At 36.7% G+C, this 22,545-nt stretch overlaps 2 protein-coding genes across 21 annotated transcripts in view; one reads left to right on the top strand and one right to left on the bottom strand.

Moving 5' to 3' along the window:
• Positions 1-435: 435 nt before the first annotated feature.
• LOC114873668 (kinesin light chain) lies at positions 436-12,741 on the top strand. Of its 6 annotated transcripts, XM_029182276.2 has the most exons (9): positions 436-816; positions 955-1,054; positions 4,844-5,210; positions 5,291-5,456; positions 5,710-6,425; positions 6,511-6,714; positions 6,921-7,040; positions 7,197-9,479; positions 10,026-12,741. In XM_029182276.2, the coding sequence occupies exons 2-8, from the start codon at positions 1,038-1,040 to the stop codon at positions 7,320-7,322; spliced, it is 1,716 nt and encodes a 571-aa protein (XP_029038109.1). In that variant the 5' UTR covers positions 436-816; positions 955-1,037; the 3' UTR covers positions 7,323-9,479; positions 10,026-12,741. The 6 variants fall into 6 exon arrangements, with proteins under 6 accessions (XP_029038109.1, XP_029038100.1, XP_029038092.1 ...); XM_029182267.2 differs by lacking the exons at positions 436-816; positions 955-1,054 and adding an exon at positions 3,088-3,227 and having other exon boundaries at positions 5,291-5,450; XM_029182259.2 differs by lacking the exons at positions 436-816; positions 955-1,054 and adding an exon at positions 3,088-3,227 and having other exon boundaries at positions 6,924-7,040.
• Positions 12,742-13,743: 1,002 nt separating this feature from the next.
• The window catches only part of LOC114873598 (protein sprint), a 103,126-nt gene continuing 94,324 nt past the window's right edge, over positions 13,744-22,545 (bottom strand). For 10 of the 15 annotated variants that reach the window (XM_029182080.2, XM_029182118.2, XM_046286393.1 and 7 more), the window contains 5 exons: positions 17,791-18,251; positions 17,399-17,545; positions 17,082-17,324; positions 16,539-16,731; positions 13,744-16,463 (listed from right to left, as the gene is read on the bottom strand). In XM_029182080.2, coding sequence (XP_029037913.1) covers positions 16,336-16,463; positions 16,539-16,731; positions 17,082-17,324; positions 17,399-17,545; positions 17,791-18,251 — 1,172 coding nt within the window. In that variant the 3' untranslated portion in view covers positions 13,744-16,335. The remainder of the gene's footprint in view (positions 16,464-16,538; positions 16,732-17,081; positions 17,325-17,398; positions 17,546-17,790; positions 18,252-22,545) is intronic. The other 5 variants (XM_029182152.2, XM_029182209.2, XM_029182162.2 and 2 more) reach the window with 3 other exon arrangements.

The raw sequence follows: 22,545 nt of genomic DNA, 5'->3' as shown, positions 1-22,545 counted from the left end.
TAAAGAAAGCAGGGATGTGAGGAATGCAGAGATGCAAGGAATACTGGGATGTAAAGGGTGCAGAGATGTAAAGGAATCAGGGATGTAAAGGAGTAATAAAATCAATACGTTCTTCCTGCTAATGAATTTATTTAATAAGCTAAGATAAATACAACAAATTAAACGAACGCAGAAAACAAAATAAAGGTATATACATACATGTTTAGCAGGTAGATCTGCACGCCTTGGCAGTCGCTATAAGACTGATGGTGTTTCACTTCGCTCTCGGTCGAACGTTGATAATGCAACTCAAACTTACATTCAGATTAATGTTCTTAATGCTTAGAATATCTTAAAGGGAATGAATGATCCTAAATCTAATTGACTAAAGGATAAAAATCGTTTCATAAAAACATGCCTTATAGAAAATTCCGGTGACTGGCGCTGCAATCGGGATAGAGTCGCTACAGTCGCGTTTTTACGATCGGCTGACGGTCGTTTTAACATTCTGAAGACTTTGTTACCATTTACTCGTCCCGAGTAACACATTTTTAATCTATACTCGATTTAACGAAAGTCTACGGTACCGTGATAGTGAGAACTACGCTTAGTGTTCACTTGCTCGATGTTGAAATCGTGAAATATGTGGTTATTGTACTTTTATTAATTTTCACGGTTATCGCCATCTTAGTCTGTCATCGAACCTTTCGACTAAAGTTTAGTGTTTCTTACCTAAAATTCATCTGTGCTATTTGATACAATTTCTCCACCAAAAAATTACAAGTTGTTTCTTCTTATCGTGAAGATTATTCCACAGTGAATTCACAACCGTGATCGGTGAGTGAAATTCACTTTTTTCAATGTTATCGCTAGCGATACCACTGTACGAACATTGTTGCCGAATGGTTTATGAAACATTCTGTAACCGAAATTCGTAAAATATACTTGTCTATTATAAAAAAGATTCTCTTAAAGGTTCGTCTTCGACCTGTGTATCGAAGCATCCTTCGCTTCTTTAAGGAAGTGGGATGGTACACTGAAGAGTGGAAGATTCCTGCATGGACCGTTCTCAAGAGTAAGTTAAATCGCTATACATACATTTCCAAATGATACTTTTCGTTTTGACGCCTACAAACTTCAAAAGCATTTGTTCGAGTTCGAATTGCCACGCCTTTGGCAAGTACTTATTAGCCGGAAGTAAATTATCTTAATTCGTTTCCATAAGATTCTGCGGAACCATGACAGAAAACCAGTGACCATGACGATGATTGTGATGATAATTATCCTTATTCTAGCGCATTTAGAAAGGAACGCGTTTCATCGAATTTTCACTAATTTAACAGTGGAATAGTTTCGCAAACATAAAAATAAGGAATGATTTCACTGTGTCACGGGTATTATGTATTTTATACGTATCGTTACATAAATGTACACAGATAAGCGAAGGTTAACCACAAATTGTCAGATAAGCGAATCATAGTTCATTCAAAGCCAACATATTGATTTAAAAAAAAATTAATTTCCCTGACTTCACCTATTAACATCTATACGTATTAGTTTCAATTCCATATTTATTCTATGCATGTTTATTTAAGGAAAAAATAAGAGCGTAAATAAGTGTTTAATATATCGTTTTATTGCGGACTTAAAATTCCTAACCTCAATCGGAACATGCAGTCACAAAAGAGCGATAACAAACTGCAGTTGTTTATTAAGTTATTTAAAGAACCTGCATCATAAAGTACCTAACCAAGCGGCGGGACAGTGATCTATAAACTGTTACCACAATTTACTATATATAAACGAAACATGAAACGAATATGCGATTGTTATATGATATGAATCTTAATCAGCGTATCAGCGTGCAAGCACAAATATGGATCTTCAATTGTTTCACGTCGCTATACCATTTGTGACAAAAAGATATTGCACTTGCACGCGCTGTTACCGACCCCATTCTGCATCTGAAAATTAAATTCTAAAGCGTCTACTTACGTTCTAAGTAGAAAATATTAAATAAATTAGCAGCGATCTTTTTTCAGTATTTTTAAAAAGAGAAATGCATCATGATGGTCGTATTAAACCTGTAACGTATGTTCTACTGTTCTTTTGGAATTCTATTTTATTTTACATTAGACGGGCATGTATTATAGATTTGAGAAAGCAATTTTTGTGCCGTCTTGCACACGCAGCTGTACATACATGTATAGTACACCTTTCTACGAATGAGCGCACATGGTACAGCACTTCCAATGTTCTGTCGTCATGCCGTGAGTCATCGGCTACCAGTCTCTATTCCCCCTTAAAAGATTGCGAAAACGGTCTATGCACGCTTTTCGCCGCGCAGAGATTCCTAAAACGTTCCACAAAGTCACGAGATCCGGTCGAATTAATTAGTTCGAAACTAATTATCTAACCTCGCAACAATGATTATATTCCCTTGTCAGGTTTTGAAGAGAGCAATTATAAAAGCGGATACGAACGTTGATAAGCTATCAATATCTTGTGTTTCAAACTTAACGTAACCTAACCTACCCTGTAATAAAATGATAAGTTAGGTTAAGATTAAAGTTCAAAGAAGAATAGATAAATTTGAACTAACACCTTTAATAAAGTCCCTCGGCCATGAAGTGTCATGCACGCGTCACCCTTTTCTTAAGAGCTTCATTCATCGCACCCTTACGCACCCTCTGGTTAATTCCCACTGACCGACTGACGCTTATTTGCGTATGCGGCCGGAGTAACGCGTAGCACGAAAGTTTCTTATGCAGAAACGCATCATTCATTCCGTTGTACCTGCTATGGACTACCGGTATCCGCACACGCATTTTGTGCAGTATGGGGAACCCCAGATAAAATCGTTAGCGCATGCGCAATCCTTTGCTCCCTACCAACCCTCTACCGTGTCGGTCTTTCGTGGATAGGGTGCGAAGCCAAACGTTAGTCTTCAGTAAAGAATTAAACGTGATCCCGCGAGGTGCCCCTCTTTGTTAATCACATTGCGGGGACACATTGTAGTGTACATATGTATAAATTCTATTTTTCTACTATCTAAACTGGATAAATGTCTTTTTTACGAAAGATTCGATCGACTGAAAGTGACAATACGACTGTCCGCGAAGAAACGATAACCAGATCGATATAGTAGAGAGTTCAATTTTTTTTGTAAGGATTAGGTAGGTCCAACAGAGTCCAACATTACCGATGGGTAGAACAGATATGTCAAAAACGCTGAACGCTTATAGAATGTGAGTAGCTTCCCCTACTTACGAGTCCTCATATAATTAATTTTGATCGTTATCTCATTTTTCTTTTTTCCTTTTAATATGAACAGAGTCCGACCGAACATTCCTCCATTGCTGTTTTTACGTAAACATACCAAGCTCTAATTGCCGTGCACTTTCATTAGAAACTTCACCCACAGTTCCTTTTTCTATATTCTTTTACAGCGAAACGATTGAATACGTGCAGTCGCACTAACCGCATGCCCAAATGGAAATCTTTTGTTAGGGATATGTACCTTGAACTCAGGTACCGCAATGCGTGGGGTATGAAAAAAGAACACCGGCATGAATAATTTCTTTGCATATATTTCGTGTGTCTATCAGCTGTGAAACACTTTCACTGCTGATATTCTATAATGCAGGTTCTATGTGAAATCGATGCGTCGGTTCCAGACTAGTACTTTTCTCGCCACGCTCCTTCGTTACTTACGTATGCCGGGAAGTCGTTTCGCAGGCGCTATTGTGCCCACGATTTTCCATGGGGCTTTGCTTTGCTCTCCATATAAAAATTCCCTAAGATCAACTCTCAATGTTGAAAGCATAAAATACTCCATTTGTCAAACGACGTCGTTTCAGACGGAGGTCAAGGCTCTCCTTCGGAAGGACGATTGCACGAGGTCAAGGTTTACAGGTGCAGAACCCTGAAATCCTGACCTCGCCCGAGAACGTCACTAGCTTCTCCGTATGCTGCATGGACGCGTATTTCCCGTCGTGCTTTATCGATTACATGCAGCGTCGCATATTTTCTTTTTTTTTTTTTCTATTCTAGAAATTTCACCATCTTCTATATACCTATATATATATTCTGTCACATAAAAGAGCACGCCATGGTGCTTACGCTTGCGCGGAACTATCGAGTCATTGATTTCGCTGCGTCCAGCGGCGGTTCTGACATGGGGTGAATTTCTCGTCGGAACGAATTCGTTTGAGACTGATTTCTCAACCTCTTTCTACCATCAACCTACCGTCGTGCGTGAATGTTTCTCTAATTAAATTTAATCACTGACCAGTTGGATTATAACCCTGTTTCTCTTCGTGAAAATTCACCTAAACTCTGTCGCATCAGAGAAGTAACTCTGCAGTTGCGCCTGCGCGTATATGTTGAACCATTGATTTCTGAGGATTTAACGCGGCCCTGACATGGGGTAAGTTTCTATTCGAATTAATTTCACGATAATCTGTTTTAATCGTTGTGAAAATATCGTCTGGTCGAACTCGAATGATTAAATCAAAGGAAATCGTATGTTCATGTAAAAACAGAATTATCCACTTCGGTTTATACCTGAAAATGTTCTCTCTACGTACCAATGCCGGATACGTTCTGCTTGCCCCGACTGAAATACTTCGCGATGTCTATTTTTGATTGCGGTTAATTATTGGCGCGTAAAGCAAGTCGTTCCAAATACCGCTTACCTCTGTTTTTCCTTTTTTTTTTTAATACTTTCTGCCTTGGTTGCGATCGTAGTTGGCTATGTTATACGCGTAGCCATCGTTGGGTATCATAGTGATTTATAAAAATAAACGAAAGATGGATGATTACGTTTAAAATGAATATTATAGTTTAGATTTTCTATTTCCAGCAAGAAAATAGAAACCATTGGTAGAATGACGGCCATGACACAGGAAGAAATTGTGGCTGGTGCCAGGACTGTTGCCCAGGGACTGGAGGCCCTTCGTGTAGAACATGGAGGGCTTTTGCAGGGGCTCCAGTCACAAGATGCACCGGCTGCAAGGGACAAAGCTAGTTTGCTATCAAAGAACATTGAGATGATTGAACTGGGCCTTGGCGAGGCTCATGTTATGATGGCCCTTGCTAGCCATTTGCAAATGGTAGAGGCTGAGAAACAAAAGCTTAGAACGCAAGTCAGAAGGCTATGTCAAGAGAACGCCTGGCTGAGGGATGAGCTAGCTGGAACGCAGCAAAAGTTACAAGCTAGCGAGCAAGCAGTATGTAACTGAATTTTATTGTAAAATTATATTAAGTAAGAGAAGTGGATAGGAAACTAAAATATTGATTAATTCTTCAGGTAGTTCAATTAGAAGAAGATAAGAAACATTTGGAATTTATGGCTAGCATGAGGCAATACGATCCAGATCCATCAGCTGATGATGAGAATGCTAAAGACAGACCAAAAGATGATCCTGTAGTTGATTTGTTCCCCGACGACGACGCTGACGACCGAAACAGTAAGTGTATGTTCAATTTTCCTTTCTACCACCGAGCATTTCTCTTAGGTGCTTGAATTTCCCTTAAGTCTGTGTGAATAATCGATAGAAATTTTACTGATATCATTGTTAAATTGCCTTAGCGGAGATGTAGAATTTACCATAACTCAGCTGGAAATTGATGATGCTAAAGAATGCGGTAGTAAGATTTCTTATTCGCACAGGCCTAAGCTTAATCGATAAGAGCCGCTGTTTTCAATGTTAATCATACTCGTTGCAGCGATATCGCCGACACCACCGTCGCAATTTGCGCAACAAGTAAACGCCGGGTACGAAATACCTGCGCGTTTGCGTACGTTGCACAATTTGGTTATACAATACGCGAGTCAAGGTCGTTACGAAGTAGCCGTACCTCTTTGCAAGCAAGCGTTAGAGGATCTGGAGAAGACATCCGGTCACGATCATCCGGACGTTGCAACTATGTTGAACATTCTCGCTTTAGTATACAGAGATCAAAATAAATACAAAGAGGCGGCAAATCTATTGAACGATGCGTTGACTATCCGTGAAAAGACCCTCGGCGAGAATCATCCTGCAGTTGCAGCGACGCTAAACAATCTAGCTGTTTTATATGGAAAGCGGGGCAAGTACAAAGAAGCCGAGCCATTGTGTAAACGTGCTCTGGATATCAGAGAGAAGGTACTCGGACGTGATCATCCAGACGTAGCTAAGCAGCTGAACAATCTCGCGTTACTCTGTCAAAATCAGGGTAAATACGAGGAGGTAGAACGTTATTATCAGAGAGCGCTCGAGATTTACGAGGCAAAACTTGGCCCCGACGATCCTAACGTTGCGAAAACAAAGAACAACCTAGCGTCTTGTTATTTGAAACAAGGAAAATATAAGGACGCCGAGGTTTTGTACAAACAAGTACTAACAAGAGCGCACGAGAAAGAGTTCGGTGCTATTTGTAGCGATAACAAACCAATCTGGCAGGTGAAGATACGCTTTTGTTTCTGAGAAAAACCCTGCGATTATGATTCAGAGTTAGTTGTATATGTTGGGAAATTCTGGATTTCAGGTTGCGGAAGAAAGAGAAGAGAATAAGCATAGAAATAAAGAGAATACTCCTTATGGAGAGTATGGAGGTTGGCATAAAGCCGCTAAGGTGGATTCACCTACAGTTACGACTACGTTAAAAAATCTTGGTGCGTTATACCGAAGGCAAGGAAAGTACGAGGCTGCAGAAACCTTGGAGGATTGTGCTCTGAGATCACGAAGAGAGGTAAGTTTAACTATCTCAAATTCTTCGGTACCTATATCGTTCGTCTACTTCTGCTTTTACTGTAGAAATAACTGGGTTTACAAATTAATTAAAAACAAATTAAATTAGTCGAATATCTTGTCCCTAATAAAATCTTAAAATCTATTACAACTTGATCGAAAAGGCTATAAGCATTTGTTACTTAAGTTGTTTCGTTTCTTTTGAAGCAGACATTGGAGTTCGTGAAGCAGGGGAAGGTCGCGCAGATTTTAGGGGATGAAAAGGGATCGACGCGACGCGGTTCGCGATCTAGTTTAGCAAACAGCGAACACGAGCAACACGACGAGGTAAGTTGTGTCGAGAAATAAAAAGAAAGATATTAGTCGCACTGCATGCTGTAGCACACGATTAGTCGTCTACTATCCTTTTCTTCTTTCTTTTTGTTCTTTTTTCGTTATCCGGCCCGTTCTGATGAATATTGGCGATACAACACACAATCACAGGGCTCGCTGCCGCTGGTACAAAGGGCGCTACACGAAGGACAGTCTGGCCACCACGACGCTAGTCCTAACAAACCCGGTTTTAAAAACAAGATCTTTCAAGCTTTCGGGATTCACCCTTCCACGTAGGATATTCGTCTGTAGCGTTACCTGTCGTTCAATTATGCCTTGATCACACAAAAGATCAACGACTTTCGGTGGGTCGCTGAAAGTTTTTTTTTTTCTAACGTTAGGACGAGAGAGAATATATTTAAAAAAAGAATTAAGCATGTCTGAGAGAACATTACGTTTTAGGTGTTTGTTTGAAATTTTCATAATGGTGTAACCCAAACGCTGAGGAACACGTTAAAATTGTGCGAAACATGTCCTTAATGATTCCTCTTAAGCATTTATACATAATAGGGACGTGTAGTTGGATTGTAGGAGAGATGGGGCCTTTGGCAATACTTTTGGGCATTTGATAGTTTCCCAGCAGCCGGTGTTTCCGACGATACGACGAAAGCACATAACTGCACATTCTTTTATTACATTTACAAGTATTTCGATAAACCGTTTGTTGCTACTTCCAATTAGCCTTTTGTACAAGTATTGCGTAGAAAAAAGTACAGCCTTTTACGAATCACTTCCACTTGTAAGCTGTGATAATAACGCTCCTTTAATTAATATTTCGTTTTCTTTCTCCGCTACCTTCTTTATTTTAACGACCGAGGATGATTTTTTTTGTATTTCGTAATTTTTTAAAACGTTTATCCGAATTCGATGGAGGTGCTTTCTACGAAGCATTTTGTTTTATTTATCACTTTGCATTATTTATCTTGTAATTACTATTTAAACTATTGAAACTTTTTACGCTTGTATCATACACGATCATATTAAAAAAGCAGTTAGAATAAAGAATGCTTCCAGAGATAGTTATTTTCTTAATGAAAATATATAGTTAACTCGTTTCACCTGTTATTATTGGCTGAATGAAAGATACCCGCGATGGGGATGAATTAATTGGACGGACAGTTATTAATTGTTCGAGTAAAAAGTGTCGTTTTAATGCTTTAACATATTTTTCGTTAGCCAAAATACGGTGAAACAACGCACACGAAATTTATAAGTAGTCAATTTCAAGCAACAGCTTTGCTTAACTATATAGTTCAGTATAGATTTGCAAAGATGACGGATTTCCAAGATAATTTCATGTGCAGAGAAAATTAATAACGCTCTAAATAACATGTGACGAAAATTACATTAATGTTCTCTGTGTAAGAGGTAACATCCTTGTATAGTCTGTTCTGATTTTTAACAAATGTGCAGTCTTCTTTCTAGCTTCAGATGACAAATTTGTCATCGGTTTTACATTCGTTATCTCGTCGATGTAAAACAATGTGTTTAATTTACATTATTTTTCAAACGAAAGCTTTTCTCACTTAGGGTTACATTGATTGTGTCCTAATTTTTAATTACGCTCCGAGGTGTCTCGAAGCTCATGTTATATTCAAATTGTCCCCTTCAAAGTATTATGTATTTTATAAGAAATGGATGCAACTCGTGCAATTCACTATGTTATATATTTATATATTTAGATTCTTAAACGGTTCTCATTTGTTCGACAAATGAATGAAAAGCTGTGTTGCGGATCTATTTTAACAGATCTCAAGAGTGTAAAGAAGGGTAATTGTCTTATCGTTCGGGGCACCTTGTATCCCTTTCTTCTTTTCTCATATTTTATACATTATAAAATAATAACGATTCAAGATCCTATTTAGATAAATTTATAAAATTGTTATGCTACATTTAATTGTACGTTATAATGTTTGAGAATTGCAATCGGTAACTGTGAACTGGATTATTTAATAATAAGTAGTGCCTTGAGACTTTAACAAGCGAACAAATAAATTATTTTCTAACTGTATAAGAATCTACTTGTTATTCGACGGATGCTCAGTGATGTGTGCAGGACCCTTACATTTTGGAATTTATATTTATTGTCTGTCTGCTCTATTTCTTTTGTTATCATCGATCAGGGGCAGGTTTCTAACACGCGTCATTTCTCATTTTGTACGAAACAAAGAATGTGTGTAACACAGGTTTTGCATCATTAATTTTCCTCGCACGCATTTGTGTTTTTTAACCACTATTGTTACCAGTCGTTTTTTTTTTTCGATATCTGCGTTGTCGTTTTGTTTCGCTTTGATTTGAGTACTCTGCGGGCCGGGACTTAGAATAAAGGATGTCACCGGAGTACGATCTCGTCTGGACAGCAAACGGGACAGAAATGACCGATTTCTGGAGCAGGTGCGTATTCGTAGATTTGTAGAATAATTTACTTTTTTATTTTTCAATGTTTTATGTTAATGCACAGAGGAATCTATATTTTTTTTTTGTTTCTATCATCAATCATCCATTACCCATCATCTTTTTGTTTTTAGATATTGTAAGAGCGCAGACCTTTTTTTGTAGTATAACAAGTATCAATATGATTATCGTTCCAATTAATTACTGCTCTCTTGTACCTAACATGTCTAACGTGTACCAATTTGTACATATACTTGGAATGAACCCTTGCGAGCAGTAATTATTCTCTCTAAATGTTGCGTTGATATTCAGTTAAGTTTTTGCCTGGCACGATAAGAAGAAAATTAACATCCCATCTTTTTTTTTCAGCTTTTGTAACATTTATCAGAAGTTTGCACTGATCTTGTGTCTTTAATTAACATTGAATCTCTACTTTTCTATTGATTAATCAAAGAAGAGAAAATCACATTGAAGACGCAAGATGATTTAGCCATTGCCACCAGTTTTGGAAAGATCTCTCTAGAAAGTATTTTCCTTTTGTTTCAGGACAGGAAGTATTTCGTTCGTTCGCAATAAAGGATACTATGTAAGAGATATTATACGCGGAAAACGATATGTTGGGATGATTAAGGGCTCTGCATTGTTTAAATTAAAACATTGTCTGACGTCCATTCTGTTTGGATCGTTTAACCGTGTACAGCACATTCCAGCTGCTTTTTCTTCTCAATCAGACGTACCGTTAACGAAGTGGTCACGTTGCTCGTTACAACGCGGGACCCACCCTGATCACAACTTCGTGCTAGCGACTGAGAATTTGGAACAGGAAAGAAGGTTGCAAGGGAAATTTGCTCTACCGCCTTTGGGAACCGTGTGCGTAAACGAATCAAAACCCAACCGAGTCCATTGTGTTTCAAACGACAGAAGAGAGAATATATATCATGCTGCAAGTTATATTGACCTAAAGAAATCAGGATGTATTCAATCACCGTTCTCCGTATCGTACAGAGAGCGATGAACAAACAAAAGTTTCTTCGTACAGGCGTCCATTTTACATACACGCATACATATCTTGTTTCTTTTTTTTTTCCTTTTTTTTCGTTGAGCATACCACAGTTCAAACGATGCGACTACGTGTAATCATTCCATGAGCTCTAGCAGCTTTCTCGATTCAGAATTAATGAAAATGATTTACATATAACATAGGGAATGTTTGTATGTCGCTTAGCATTAAATGTACTCTTACACACCATGCATGTTAGGATTATGCGAAATTATCATCGTCATACCACTCCCCCAAGATTAATCACAAATTGTAACTCGTTAGGAACGAACCGCGTTTTCCCTTTTTTATTTTTATCCCATTTGGAATTCGGAATATAGCGAAAAGAGCGAATCTGCCGGCGACATTGATTTCTTTGTCCTATTTATAATCGTACACTTGAAAAAATACTTATGGTATACTTATGTATTCGCAATATTTAATTTATTCCCTGCGTTCGTTGTTAAGATATTAGCGCGAGCACGACGGATACTTGTATTATAGTTATCGCGATATTTAAATTATTATTTCGTTTCTGAATTTTGTTCTATTCATTTTTTTCCCTTTTTGTTATCATTGCTGTGTTCAATCTCGTCGGGACACGAAACAAGGATTCCTTTCACATCCATGTTTTATGTACACTTAAAGAGTATGCTTTAAAGCCAAGGGTCATTGTAACTGGCTGTGAATGCGAACTATTTAAACCAGTCAGAAAATTGTTTTTGATCTTTGAGAGTAGCTACGACGATACATAATGATGATCGTTTGAATTAGTCGAGTCCTGGTTGCATAGATCCGAGCTCTGTCATTTTCAAGGAACAACGAGTTGAACTTTTTCATTGTAAAATTGTGTCACTGTAATGATTCATCATGAATGAGTGTTTCTATGAGGATTCATTATAGTGGGAACATAGTTTGTTACATAATTAATGAATAGAATTTTACGAACAAGGTAATTATTAATGTAATTCGCTAGAAGTTTCAAATAATAATTACTCCTATTGTACAGGATGTATGTTGCTTCCATGATACATGTATTGTTAATGAAAAGCAACTATAACTGTACTTAGAAAGTAGCAAAGAAACTCGACATTTTACATCAGTACTTAACGAGGAAAATGAAAATTAAATAGTCTAATAATTACTCTATTATCGTTAAAGAGTAACTCCTACAAAATAATTATTCGCTTCTAAAATGAATAAATGAAGAAAGAGTTAAAAATCAGAGAGACTTGTGAAAGAAATTACATTGGACTGGCCTAGTTCAAAAGATTTCAGAAATTACATTCGGCTCGCCGGTGTATAATTATCATTTTATAGTCGTAGCCGCGATACGCTAGTTCGTTTTCATTTTCTCATGTAATTATTTAAGCAATTTCATTTCTCATCGACGCTTCATCTTTTGCTCCTGCGTTCATTAATTTAGGAATCATCTCTTCATCATTTTTTTTTTAAGCTATCATTTCTTTTCTCACGTGTGCTCTCATTACCTTGGAAAAGTGAAACATGCATTTATTGATAAATACGCATATTCTGCGCCTGAGAGCTTAAAGGCCTAGAGAATACCAGCTTTTCTTTCGCTTTTATGTAATATTATAGTTTGTTAATAGTTTGCTATATTTTAAGATCACTTGTATTAAGTGGAATCGTTGCAAAGGAATTTTATTTTTAACATAAAAATCGCACCACACGTTCACTTTTATCTTAGTTTATTTTTCTTCTATTAGATAAACTAGATAAGAATATTTATTGAGAGGTATACGATGAGTATATGTATTTTAATAATTGTTCTTTTAACTTACACTTCGAGAATCTCTGTATCGCTGGTTAAGCTGCGACAAAATACCTGTGTAATTTTTAATATTTTTATTCTAATTGTTTTTTCTTTAATATTTATATTAGATGATTTAATTAGCTTGTTTTTTTAGCAGGGATAGTGTAGCTTCTTTTCTTTGTTCCTTAAGAAGTTTTTCTTTTTTTTATTATTGCGTTGAAAGGAGGTTTTAATAAATGATCGTCGATGATCTACTAATTTTATACTTGATAAATAGATGTGATACAGTATTAGGATAAGGTTTTTAGTGTCCGTTCACCGTCGAAAGTAGTTGTTGCTTTATTCAATGGAACAACAAAACTTTTGAGGTATTGCAGCTCTCAGGTGCAAGTACTGTTATTTAAATAATATGTAAGTTTTGATTTATAATAAATATTTCCACTTGGTAAGACTTGTTCGTCTGCTCCTTCGCGTATTAAGGTTTCCAAACGACAAATTGTACTTGGGTTTTCGAATTTTAATTAAAACATTGTTGCTGAAATACCTCCATTGAATATCCTTAGCTTTTTTTTTTATTTATGTAAGAATGTCATAGAATTACAATTTCTTTTTCTTTGCTGTACTGCTTTCTAATTTTTCAATTTAGATAAATTTAAAGAAAAAAAATCAAAAGTATATCACTTTATCAGTATCTATCAGAGTTCATCTACCTTAGATTGTGACAACACCATAAGCTGATAAGATTGGCCCCGTTGTACACATTATTAGAAAAAAAAAAGCGTCGCTATAATTATCAGCAGTCTGTGTACCAATGACGTATTGTGACTGCCAGACGGCACAAATGCGCGCTTTTATAACATTTAAAATAAAAAGAAGAAAAATTAAAATACAGGGTGTTCGACAATAGGTGGGCGAAATTTTAAGGGGTGATTCTAGGGATCAAAATAAGACGAAAATCAAGAATAACGAAATAGCGTTTGCGGCTTTGTTTTCCAGTAATTAACGTTTAAAAATTCGAGTAAAAAGCGCCTGAAACCTGCAACCCGCCCAGCACCGACGACTGTACCTTCCCCTGCCGACCTGACGTTCAGTCGTTGGTGCTGGGCGGGTTGCAGGTTTCAGGCGCTGTTTACTCGAATTTTTAAACGTTAATTACTGGAAAACAAAGCCGCAAACGCTATTTCGTTATTCTTCATTTTCGTCTTATTTTGATCCCTAGAATCACCCCTTAAAATTTGGCTCACCTGTTGTCGAACACCCTGTATAACACTGCATTATTAAACATATATTTCTCTGATAGAAATCTGTATCGTATTATAATCTATTCATAAAGACGACGAAGAAAAAAAATTTGCAGTGTATGAAATTTCTTTTTTTATTCCAATATAATCAATATTATTTATTGTATCATAATACTATTAGCATTGTGTTATTGTTCCATTCACTTCGAATTATAGAAAAGTTTTTATTGAGCATAGTGTTACACGTTACAATAGTAATAATAATAATTAATAAAGGTGAGAGATTAATGATAATCAATGATATTTACCTTTCTTCTTTAACAAATAAAAACTATCACGAAGTTACGCTTACGAAGAGAGATTGAAAAAACAAGAAATGAACGTCTCTTTAACAAACTCCTCTCGAGGCTTTGACTAGCATAATTAGAAGCATATTAACGTGTTCACGATTAATCGTAATCAATGAAGGTAGGGAGGGTTCGAAAGCACGTTTAAATGCGACAAAGGGGTTGTAATTACAGTTATTAAAATAAAAGAAAAAAAAAAAAGAAAGAAGAAGATAAAACGCTTCGTAAAATAAATTAGGTACGATATCAAGGAGAAATGTACATTTATAAATCGCTATAATAATAATATTATTATTATTGTTACACGTATTCGAAGGGGCTACACACGCGTCGTGTTTTCATACCAATATATATATATATATAAAACGATGCAAGGCTGATTTGTACGAGTTTCTTTTTTTTAATCAGTAATAAAATATTCGCTCCACGTCTCCACGACATTTTTCTCCGCGTCTGCTTTCAGAAACGAGAAATGAAAAAATATAAAAGAAAAGAAATGAAAGAGAGAATCGATAGTTAAAATTCGTTTCTGAGAGACAGTTCCACAGCCTTCGTAAATCGGTGAGCAAATCAGCCTGGCAGATTTTCTTGGGGGGAAGAAATTAAAAAAAAATAAAAATACAAAGAAATGAAGGGAAGAAGCGACACGCGTCTAAAAGGAATCCGGATGAAATTCGACAGATAGTAAAATATTGTGTCCAACTTCCCAATAAATATGCGACGTTCGTCTAAAAGTACAGAAGATTGCTTATCCATTAATCCGCCAACGCGACTCGTTGAGAAAGTACTTAAAATAGAGTCTAAACTAGCCTTTCGTGCTCCTAAGTCTAACTTTTATTTGTATCAAGGAGTCCCCTACGGTTTTTCTGTTTTTTGCTTTTTTCTTTATTTTAATTGGTTACACAATTTAGGCTTGAGCTACCTGCACAGCAAGCGTTTCAATGTCTCTGTTCTCTTTTTGGGGATGAACATTTATTTCTGAATGAAATTAGTCTAAAGAGAAAGAAAAATGTCATAGTATCTTCTTTTCTAAAGGACTGTAAAACAGGATAATTTTTATAAAATTTGTAAGATTCAGGCAATTGAGAAATGGGAATTAATAAAGTTTAATAATAGAAATATTAATTAATCTTACTTGACAATATTTTCTCATTTGAAACTTGAATTTCATTCATAACAAGAATGTTCGTCACAGAGACACTTAAACTCCTCCTTATAGGGGCTTCATCCCGTAAAAAACGTACAATGATCTCTCGTAATTTAGGATTCGAGCTCGAAGAAGGTCTACGATCCTTTCTAATGAAATTTGGAAAGACTTCTTGTAAAACGAAATACCACCATTCGCAGAGAGACTTCGATTCGAACTCTAACGCTCCTTTTAACAAAACTTAATTAGTAGCTTCGTTTGTTACACAGAGCTTTACGAAATATCGAATACTGAGTAATACATGATCCGTTCTTTTCCTTTACAACATCGATCACGAAATACAAGCGGTCGTTCAACGCTGAAAAATCGAGCTCTATTTTTAAAATTCGAATAGAACGAGCTGTATCTAGCACCTGCTCGCGACGAGCAAATTAAACCTGATTAAATGTTAATTGCCTGATTGTATACCGCTGTTTATTAGCTCGACCATCTTTAGCTGCGTTTAAAAATAAACGATTTAGAGAACGCTTCCTATTCTTCATCATCATTGCACTGTCGCATTGCACTATATAATATTGTTCTCAAGCAAATACGCTTTCGCGCTTTTAAGAATTTCTTAGAACGAAATTAATAAGATCTATCCGGATAGATCGCAGCTAGAGAAGTCGTTTTACCTTTTCCGACTGCCACGAATTTTTATATTCGTTTATTAATTATTAAATGATTTCGTCAAATACTAATATCATAAAATTATCTGGTCAGACTTATTAAAAATAAAATTATTTCCTGGTGGGATATTCATTCCAATTGAACATGACAGTCAATATTAATCCTTTCATTTAAAAAGGGTTAATTGATTAAAAGAACGGGCAAGAATTCACTTAGAAGAGCGACCAAAATAAAAAGACGATGATCGACGATGATCTTAGATGCCAGATGTATGATGATGCTTCGTTTCGAATGAAAAAATGAACCCTCAATGCTTAGATTAAGCTTTGGTCGCTTTTAAATGCTCGGACTGTCTCCGATTTGATTCGTAATTTCTTCTTCTTCTTTCTCAATACGTTCAGAAAAGCTGTCCCATCCAGCTGGCAGTGTTTCTACGAGCTAATTGTCGAAAATTTGTGCTCGAGATTGGTAATTTGAATTTCATTTCGATAGCTATGGGTGAAGGTGAAAAGAAACCAGGGTACAGGAACGAGACTAACTATCAGAATGAGATTAGAGACGAGGTTTCGTGATCGTTAGTATCGTTGCTTCTAGAGGATAATTCATTACCCTAACTGGTCCTCCTTATTAGACCTACTTTTAAGAACTGGTTTTCGGCCAGGCTATCTTCGCGTCGATTCGCTTGTAAGCGAAAAGGCAGTGAGAGAGCTCTTGCGGACACTCGTGGTCGCCCAGTAAGGTTTCTGAAACAAGAAAAAATCCAATTTCTACAGTACAGTGTTTTTAAGTAACCATTCTTCTACTTCTTCAATCAATGTTCTATAATTTGATGAATTATTTACCTTCTCCTTGGACTAACTTGAACAAACCATAGTCCTGTGGATTGGTACACCTTATCTTATGCGCGAGGATGCGACATATCTCTCTGGTGTTCATGTTCGGTCGCACAGGCAGCGTTCTGGTGTTCAGGGATCCATGAAGTTCATCTGGTACTAAGATCCGTAGTACGGACGAACAGTCTGGTGTTCCACAACCCTGAAACAAAAGTAAACTCATGGTGGTTAGTCTAACTATGTCCCTTAATATATTCTATCAACCTATTAGCAATCAATAGCCAAAGCAATTACACAAAATATTAAAAATTCTTATAGTATTTTAATAAAATTGAAAGCAACAAGTTTGGGGCACCCTCGATGGAATAGCAAGGTACTGTAATATGAATTAAATTAATTTCTGTAAAATATCCTCAGCCATAGTAACCCTGTTGCAAAACACAATTAAGTAAAGGTAAATTAATTTTATAGACTTTATGATTATAAAGGGATAAAGGGTTAATGCAATGTCTTTATGATGCTTCAGGTCTCAAAATCATCAAGAGCTCTTACGTTTAACGTGGACATCGTTCCCTGGCTGGACTTGAACGTCTTCAAAACATGAACAGCGCTGGACAACGTTGTCAAATAGTATCCCCCTTCGCCTGTGAGAAGAGAGGGATGAAGCAACCCCCACATATACTCGGCCTCCACTTCAGCGTCCACCACCTTTCCACGAACTAACACCCAAACTAGAAGAGGTAGAAGGTCATCCGCACCCAGGGTCACGTGTCGACCGGAATTCGCATGCTTTACCTGAAGAATGATTTGAAATTATTTATTTTCTGAACGAAGAAAACATTGTGCCTGATGTCGTCGATGGAACATACAGAATTGAAGATCGCTGAAATGGCTGCCAGAAGGTTCTCCAACTTGTCCAAAGGGGAATCAGCTTTCTGAAGTCGGTCAATGTACTTCAGGATCCTCTCTAAACTCGGCTCTGACGGTGGGATGATCTTTGGCTGCAAACAGTACTCCTGATATATTAGCTTTTGAGTATTCTTATCTGTGATTTGATTAGAAAAGCTAGGCTTAGCGATTTCAATAAACTTGATGTAATCAACTGTTATTAGCTTCTTGAAAATTAAGACTAATTTCAGGTATTTCCATAGCTTTTAAGCATTTACACGAAGACTAGCTTTGTAAAGATAGCTTATTTTTGAATAAATCAAGTTATTACATATCTTCAACCTCTACAATGTTACTTGAAATAATTACTAACTCTAACACCAAGATCCTGAACGTGTTTCCCCTGGGCATGTTGTATGCTCTCCGCAAGGGTCTGCAGTGACCCAGTTGTGGCATAGTGTTCCACGAACAGTCTGTAAACGTGTTCCCTGAGTGGCCTGACAACCAGACCCATCATAACACCCTCCAAGATGGCATCCAAATTTAGAAACTCATTTGGTTTCAGTTTCAGTCTCTCCTTCTCCACTTCCTTTTCAAATTCCCTTTCACCATGCTTTACCAGGTAATTCTTCATCCCTGACATGAACTGACGCATGTTCCTCATGACCACATGAGGGCTTGCCTCTTTGCCCTCTTTTGTGCACTGGATGAAATTATCAATGTTCTGGGAGAAGGTGGTTGTCTTGTCTGCTGCTAATTGCAGGGCATACGACCTAATCGTCGCCCCTGTGCCACAGGTGTCTCGGTTCCTCAGTGCTTGCAGCCTTGGAGGAGCTGAAACAGAAGAAAATAATAAATTAGAATGATTTATCTCTAAATCTGAAGGGAGAGTCTGTCGCTGTATGCCTGATGGAACATCTTGGCCTACGTTGAAAGTTTTTAGAATCATAATTAAAATAGTAATAAGTTTGAAATTAATGTACAAGGTAAAGATTGAAGATTATAGATTGGTAGTTAAGAAATTTAATTTATTTGTATTATCTCTATAAACAGCTATCCTATCATCCTATTATCTTATCAATAGTGAACTATACCGATTGTCTAAAATAAGAAGCGCGTGTTATAAACAATTGCAAATAGACATTATCTGTACACGTGCTTGAGAAGAGTACTTGATCCTGTTTCGTTATCAAAAAAAACACATTCGTTCGATAACTTCTTCCGTGGAAACAGATTTTTCACTTAGTAAATAGAAAAACAATTCTTTCGAGCCTTCAATGAAGTATCCTCTGTTATCAACGATCAACGAGATTAAACGAAGGACAATCGTGGCTACTGAGATTTCATAATTTCTCAATGACAATTATAGTTTTATCGATTAAGGAAACAATTGCTTACTCTTGAAGATTTCAATACTGTTTTGTAGCTTCCTGCAAAAACACCGGAACCACCTTCCTATCTTCCGGAAGATCCCTCTGGTTTTCAACGAGAAACTTTGCTTCTCGACGGGGCTTTCCATCGAACAATTAATCATTTTGCTGTTAATAATACTGTTTAAAGCTCTAAAATTCCCGGTTAATTTTCCCCGAAATTTATTTCCTCTCCGATTAAAAAATTATCAACAGTTTTCTTATTCTTTTAATATTTGCATTTCGGTAACTTTTTATCCTTGAATTTTCCTCGAAGCATCTTACGATTACCAAGAAAATATTCAAATCCTCCAACTTCGGTAATACTTTTTCAAAGAAGTACGGTTCGTTGACTTCTCTACGATCGCATCCACCGGAAGCATGGGTCCCCGCGTGTTTTCCTTCCAACAAATCCAGAGCATTCTTTAATCGAGGCTAAAGATCGTTCATTCTTATCTGAGCGACCGTTCAGGAATCATTATAGAATTTATCGACGATGCTGACCCACGAGAGAATCGTAGACTTCTTCAAGATTCGTCGGTTATCTCGACGACCGTGGAATGTTACGGTACCGATATACGTACCCTTCTCGAAAGAAAAGCTTCTTTCCCACGGGAGGAAAATCTTTTGCGTTTCAATGCGACAGAAAGCCTTGATCCTCTGTTCATCTATTATTAGAATTTAACCGTGAATCATTGAGATTGTTTAATCGCAGTTTGTTGCACGCTATTTTATCGATTTGATAAAGTTCTTTCAGGGTTGCACTCGCGGTTATTCGAGGACGAAGTTGGATAAATGAGATTCAACTAGAACTTCTATATCTAATTAACTAACGTTTTCCTTCTATCCTTTTCACGTTCGTTTAACAGAAGCGTGCGAGGGATTATCATTTGTCAAACGGAGAGAATTTCATGAATAATTTATGAAAACGTCTGTCCGAGTTTTTTGAAGAGGAACATTTTATAGAATATTTGAATACTCGAATTTGAAGATCTTCGAGAAATTGGAAATCAATAATCCATCTTCGAAAATCTTTTTAATAATCTAGCAAAATAATTCACTCGATTAATTAAAATGATCGATTGTCACAGTAGAGATGTTCGTATCTTCACTGATAGAACGTCGCATTTTCGAAACGATCAAGACACTCGCGCGATTCATCGGTAGAAGAAAACTGAACACGAGGCTTCGCCGACGACCGATTGTCTGACACTAAACAATCGGACAACGCGTTATCGTGAAAGGTAGAGCTATCGTCCATGCACTTCGTAGAGGGGCGGATGTCCGCGATTCTCAGCCATTCTGCAATTGGAGGTTGAAGCTCGGGGGTATTTCTTAGCCCCCTCCCTTCTTAAGGGGTCGAAGCACCCTTCCAAGAAGATTAAGGGACTTATGGCTAGGGAAAATATGCAGGGAAGAGTTCTTATGGATCATTTTTTAATATTTTCAATCGCAATACCAGATTAATATTATAAACAAATAAACGCAATTTTATTTTTATGTACTTTGTTATACATCATTGGAAGCGTATTTTTATTCTCTACAAAAAAGTATTATGGTACTTGTAAGAAAAATTCATCGGTTCGGAAGATATCTTAGGGAGAGACCGGGAGAGACCAGCGGTCTCTCCCTGGAATATCTTTTGAACTAATTAATTTTCAACCTAAGTACCCTAGTAATTTTTTATAGAGAATTAAAATACGCAGCAAACGGCGCCAAGGGAGGTGAAAAATTCGAAAAAAAAATTTTCAAATTCGAAAAACTCGAGTCTCTCCACAAGATATCTTCTGATCGAATCGATTTTCGATCCAAGTACCTTAATAATTTTTTGTAGAGAATAATAATACGCAGCAAATAACATCAAGGGATATATAAAATTCAAAAAATAAAATTTTCAAGTTCGAAGTGCCTAAAATATCTTTCGAAATAATCAATTTTCGACTGAAGTACCTTAACAATTTTTAAAACGATACAATATCCAAGCGTTCATTTTATTTTATTTTCAATTCATTTGCGCTTCTGTTTTCAGTCTCTCACCGTGATCTCATCGGGATGAAAACTCGACGATAGGAACAAAGGAATTGTGTATCGGTTCGATGTCGTTGTGGCTGCAGACCTTGCAAACTTCGCAGACGGTCCAGATGGTATTACGTATTCGCGAGAGCATTCCGGAAGAGGGAGGAAGTTCCTTCAACTTGTTTGCGACTTGTATTAAGTTAAGTGCTCCTTGTTCCCTTAGATAGCTCGTTGCAACGAACGTTTCCACGTTATTAAAAAGAGCAATTTTTATTTCACTTCGAAGGGGAAATTTTTTTAGCAGACTTTTCTTTTCGAGGATATTGTTCTTTCAAAGAGAATACCGCTTCTTAGAAATGTTTCCTGGCACATTTCCCGAGAAATTCTTGAAGTTGGAATCCTCTTTGTGGATAGGGTAGAAATTTAATAATAGAAAGTCTGTGCGAAAACGTTAGAAGAAATTAGAAAAATCAGATCAAGAATTCTTTATTATCATCTTTCTGCAAGCTTCTCAATTTAATTTGCAAATTTATGCTTTTAAAAATGAATTATTTTTCAGATTCCAAGACAGGAGATGAAATATAAATAAAAAGAAAGCGAGTTTCATTTGTGCACCATGAAAAATTTTAAGAGGTGCAAGGTTTGGAAATTTTCCAGTAGACAGCCGAAGCTAATGGCGCGAAGAATTCTCGCTAATTTTCCACCCTTTTTCTATTATTTAACGTAGTTGCCTTTTTCCACTGTCGCCAGTCGGCCAGCGACACAATAAGAAAGGCAACCCCCGAGAACAATTAACGGGAAAGACCAAGCGTGGCGCGAAAAGCTACCTGGGACATAAATTTCCCGGAAAGGTATCATGGGACGGGTCAAAATTTTACCTAATGTTCTTCAAATTTATTGCACGCCCATTAAACCCATTGGAAAATTTTACCCAACCGAGACATCGATTCAAGGAACTCGGAAATTAAGTGCCATTGGAAAATTTTTAGAAATTCACTATTACCTTTCACCAGAAGAAAGAAGATAGAAATAGGAACCTTGGAACGCAGAAAAAGAAATAGACAAATTTTGTTAATAAAATTAAAAGTGACACCCTGTATAAGAATTAATTAGTATTAATATATACATACCTCTTATGTCTTTAATATAATTAAAAACAACAAGTATAAACATTGCAGATCTTACAACACCTGTTTAAAACAATGGGAATATTAAATAAAATAAAAACATGAGAACGATGGTAAGAAGACTGTGTAATAGAAAATTAAGCCTCTTTAATCCCTGTGTGGATAATCAGGTATTGGGTATCTATTGAAGGTTTAATATTTAAAATTCTTATTTTATGTACAAGATTTAAGAAATAGGACGGTTTTGAAATATTTTTACATAAATATATAAGTAGATACACTGGTGCTTAGATATCCTATCAAGGTTCAATTTAATTAATTTTATAAAAAATTGTGAAAAATAAAATAAAATACCACCATAATCATTTTCTACAATCGTTAGTTAATTAAAGCGATAAATCAGCTGGAAACTCGGGATGATACGAAACTTCATCCTCTTATCAGCTGATGCAGACGAGAAACGAGAGTAACAATTAGCATAATGCCAAACAGATGATGGCGAGAGAGAGAATCGGTGGAAATCGGAGCACGGAAACCGTGACCGTGTTTGTTCGAACGACTCTGGTTCATTCTCTC

Source organism: Osmia bicornis, chromosome 7 (assembly GCF_907164935.1).
Source record: "Osmia bicornis bicornis chromosome 7, iOsmBic2.1, whole genome shotgun sequence".
Taxonomy (NCBI): domain Eukaryota; kingdom Metazoa; phylum Arthropoda; class Insecta; order Hymenoptera; family Megachilidae; genus Osmia; species Osmia bicornis.
This window is presented reverse-complemented; position numbering and strand designations above follow the sequence as displayed.

Coding starts and splice junctions, on each gene's coding strand:
- LOC114873668 (XM_029182249.2), top strand. CDS start 3,184: ATGGGTAGAACAGATATGTCAAAAACGCTGAACGCTTATAGAAT. Junction 3,228..4,843: donor ACGCTGAACGCTTATAGAAT/GTGAGTAGCTTC, acceptor TTCTATTTCCAG/CAAGAAAATAGAAACCATTG. Junction 5,211..5,290: donor TACAAGCTAGCGAGCAAGCA/GTATGTAACTGA, acceptor TTAATTCTTCAG/GTAGTTCAATTAGAAGAAGA.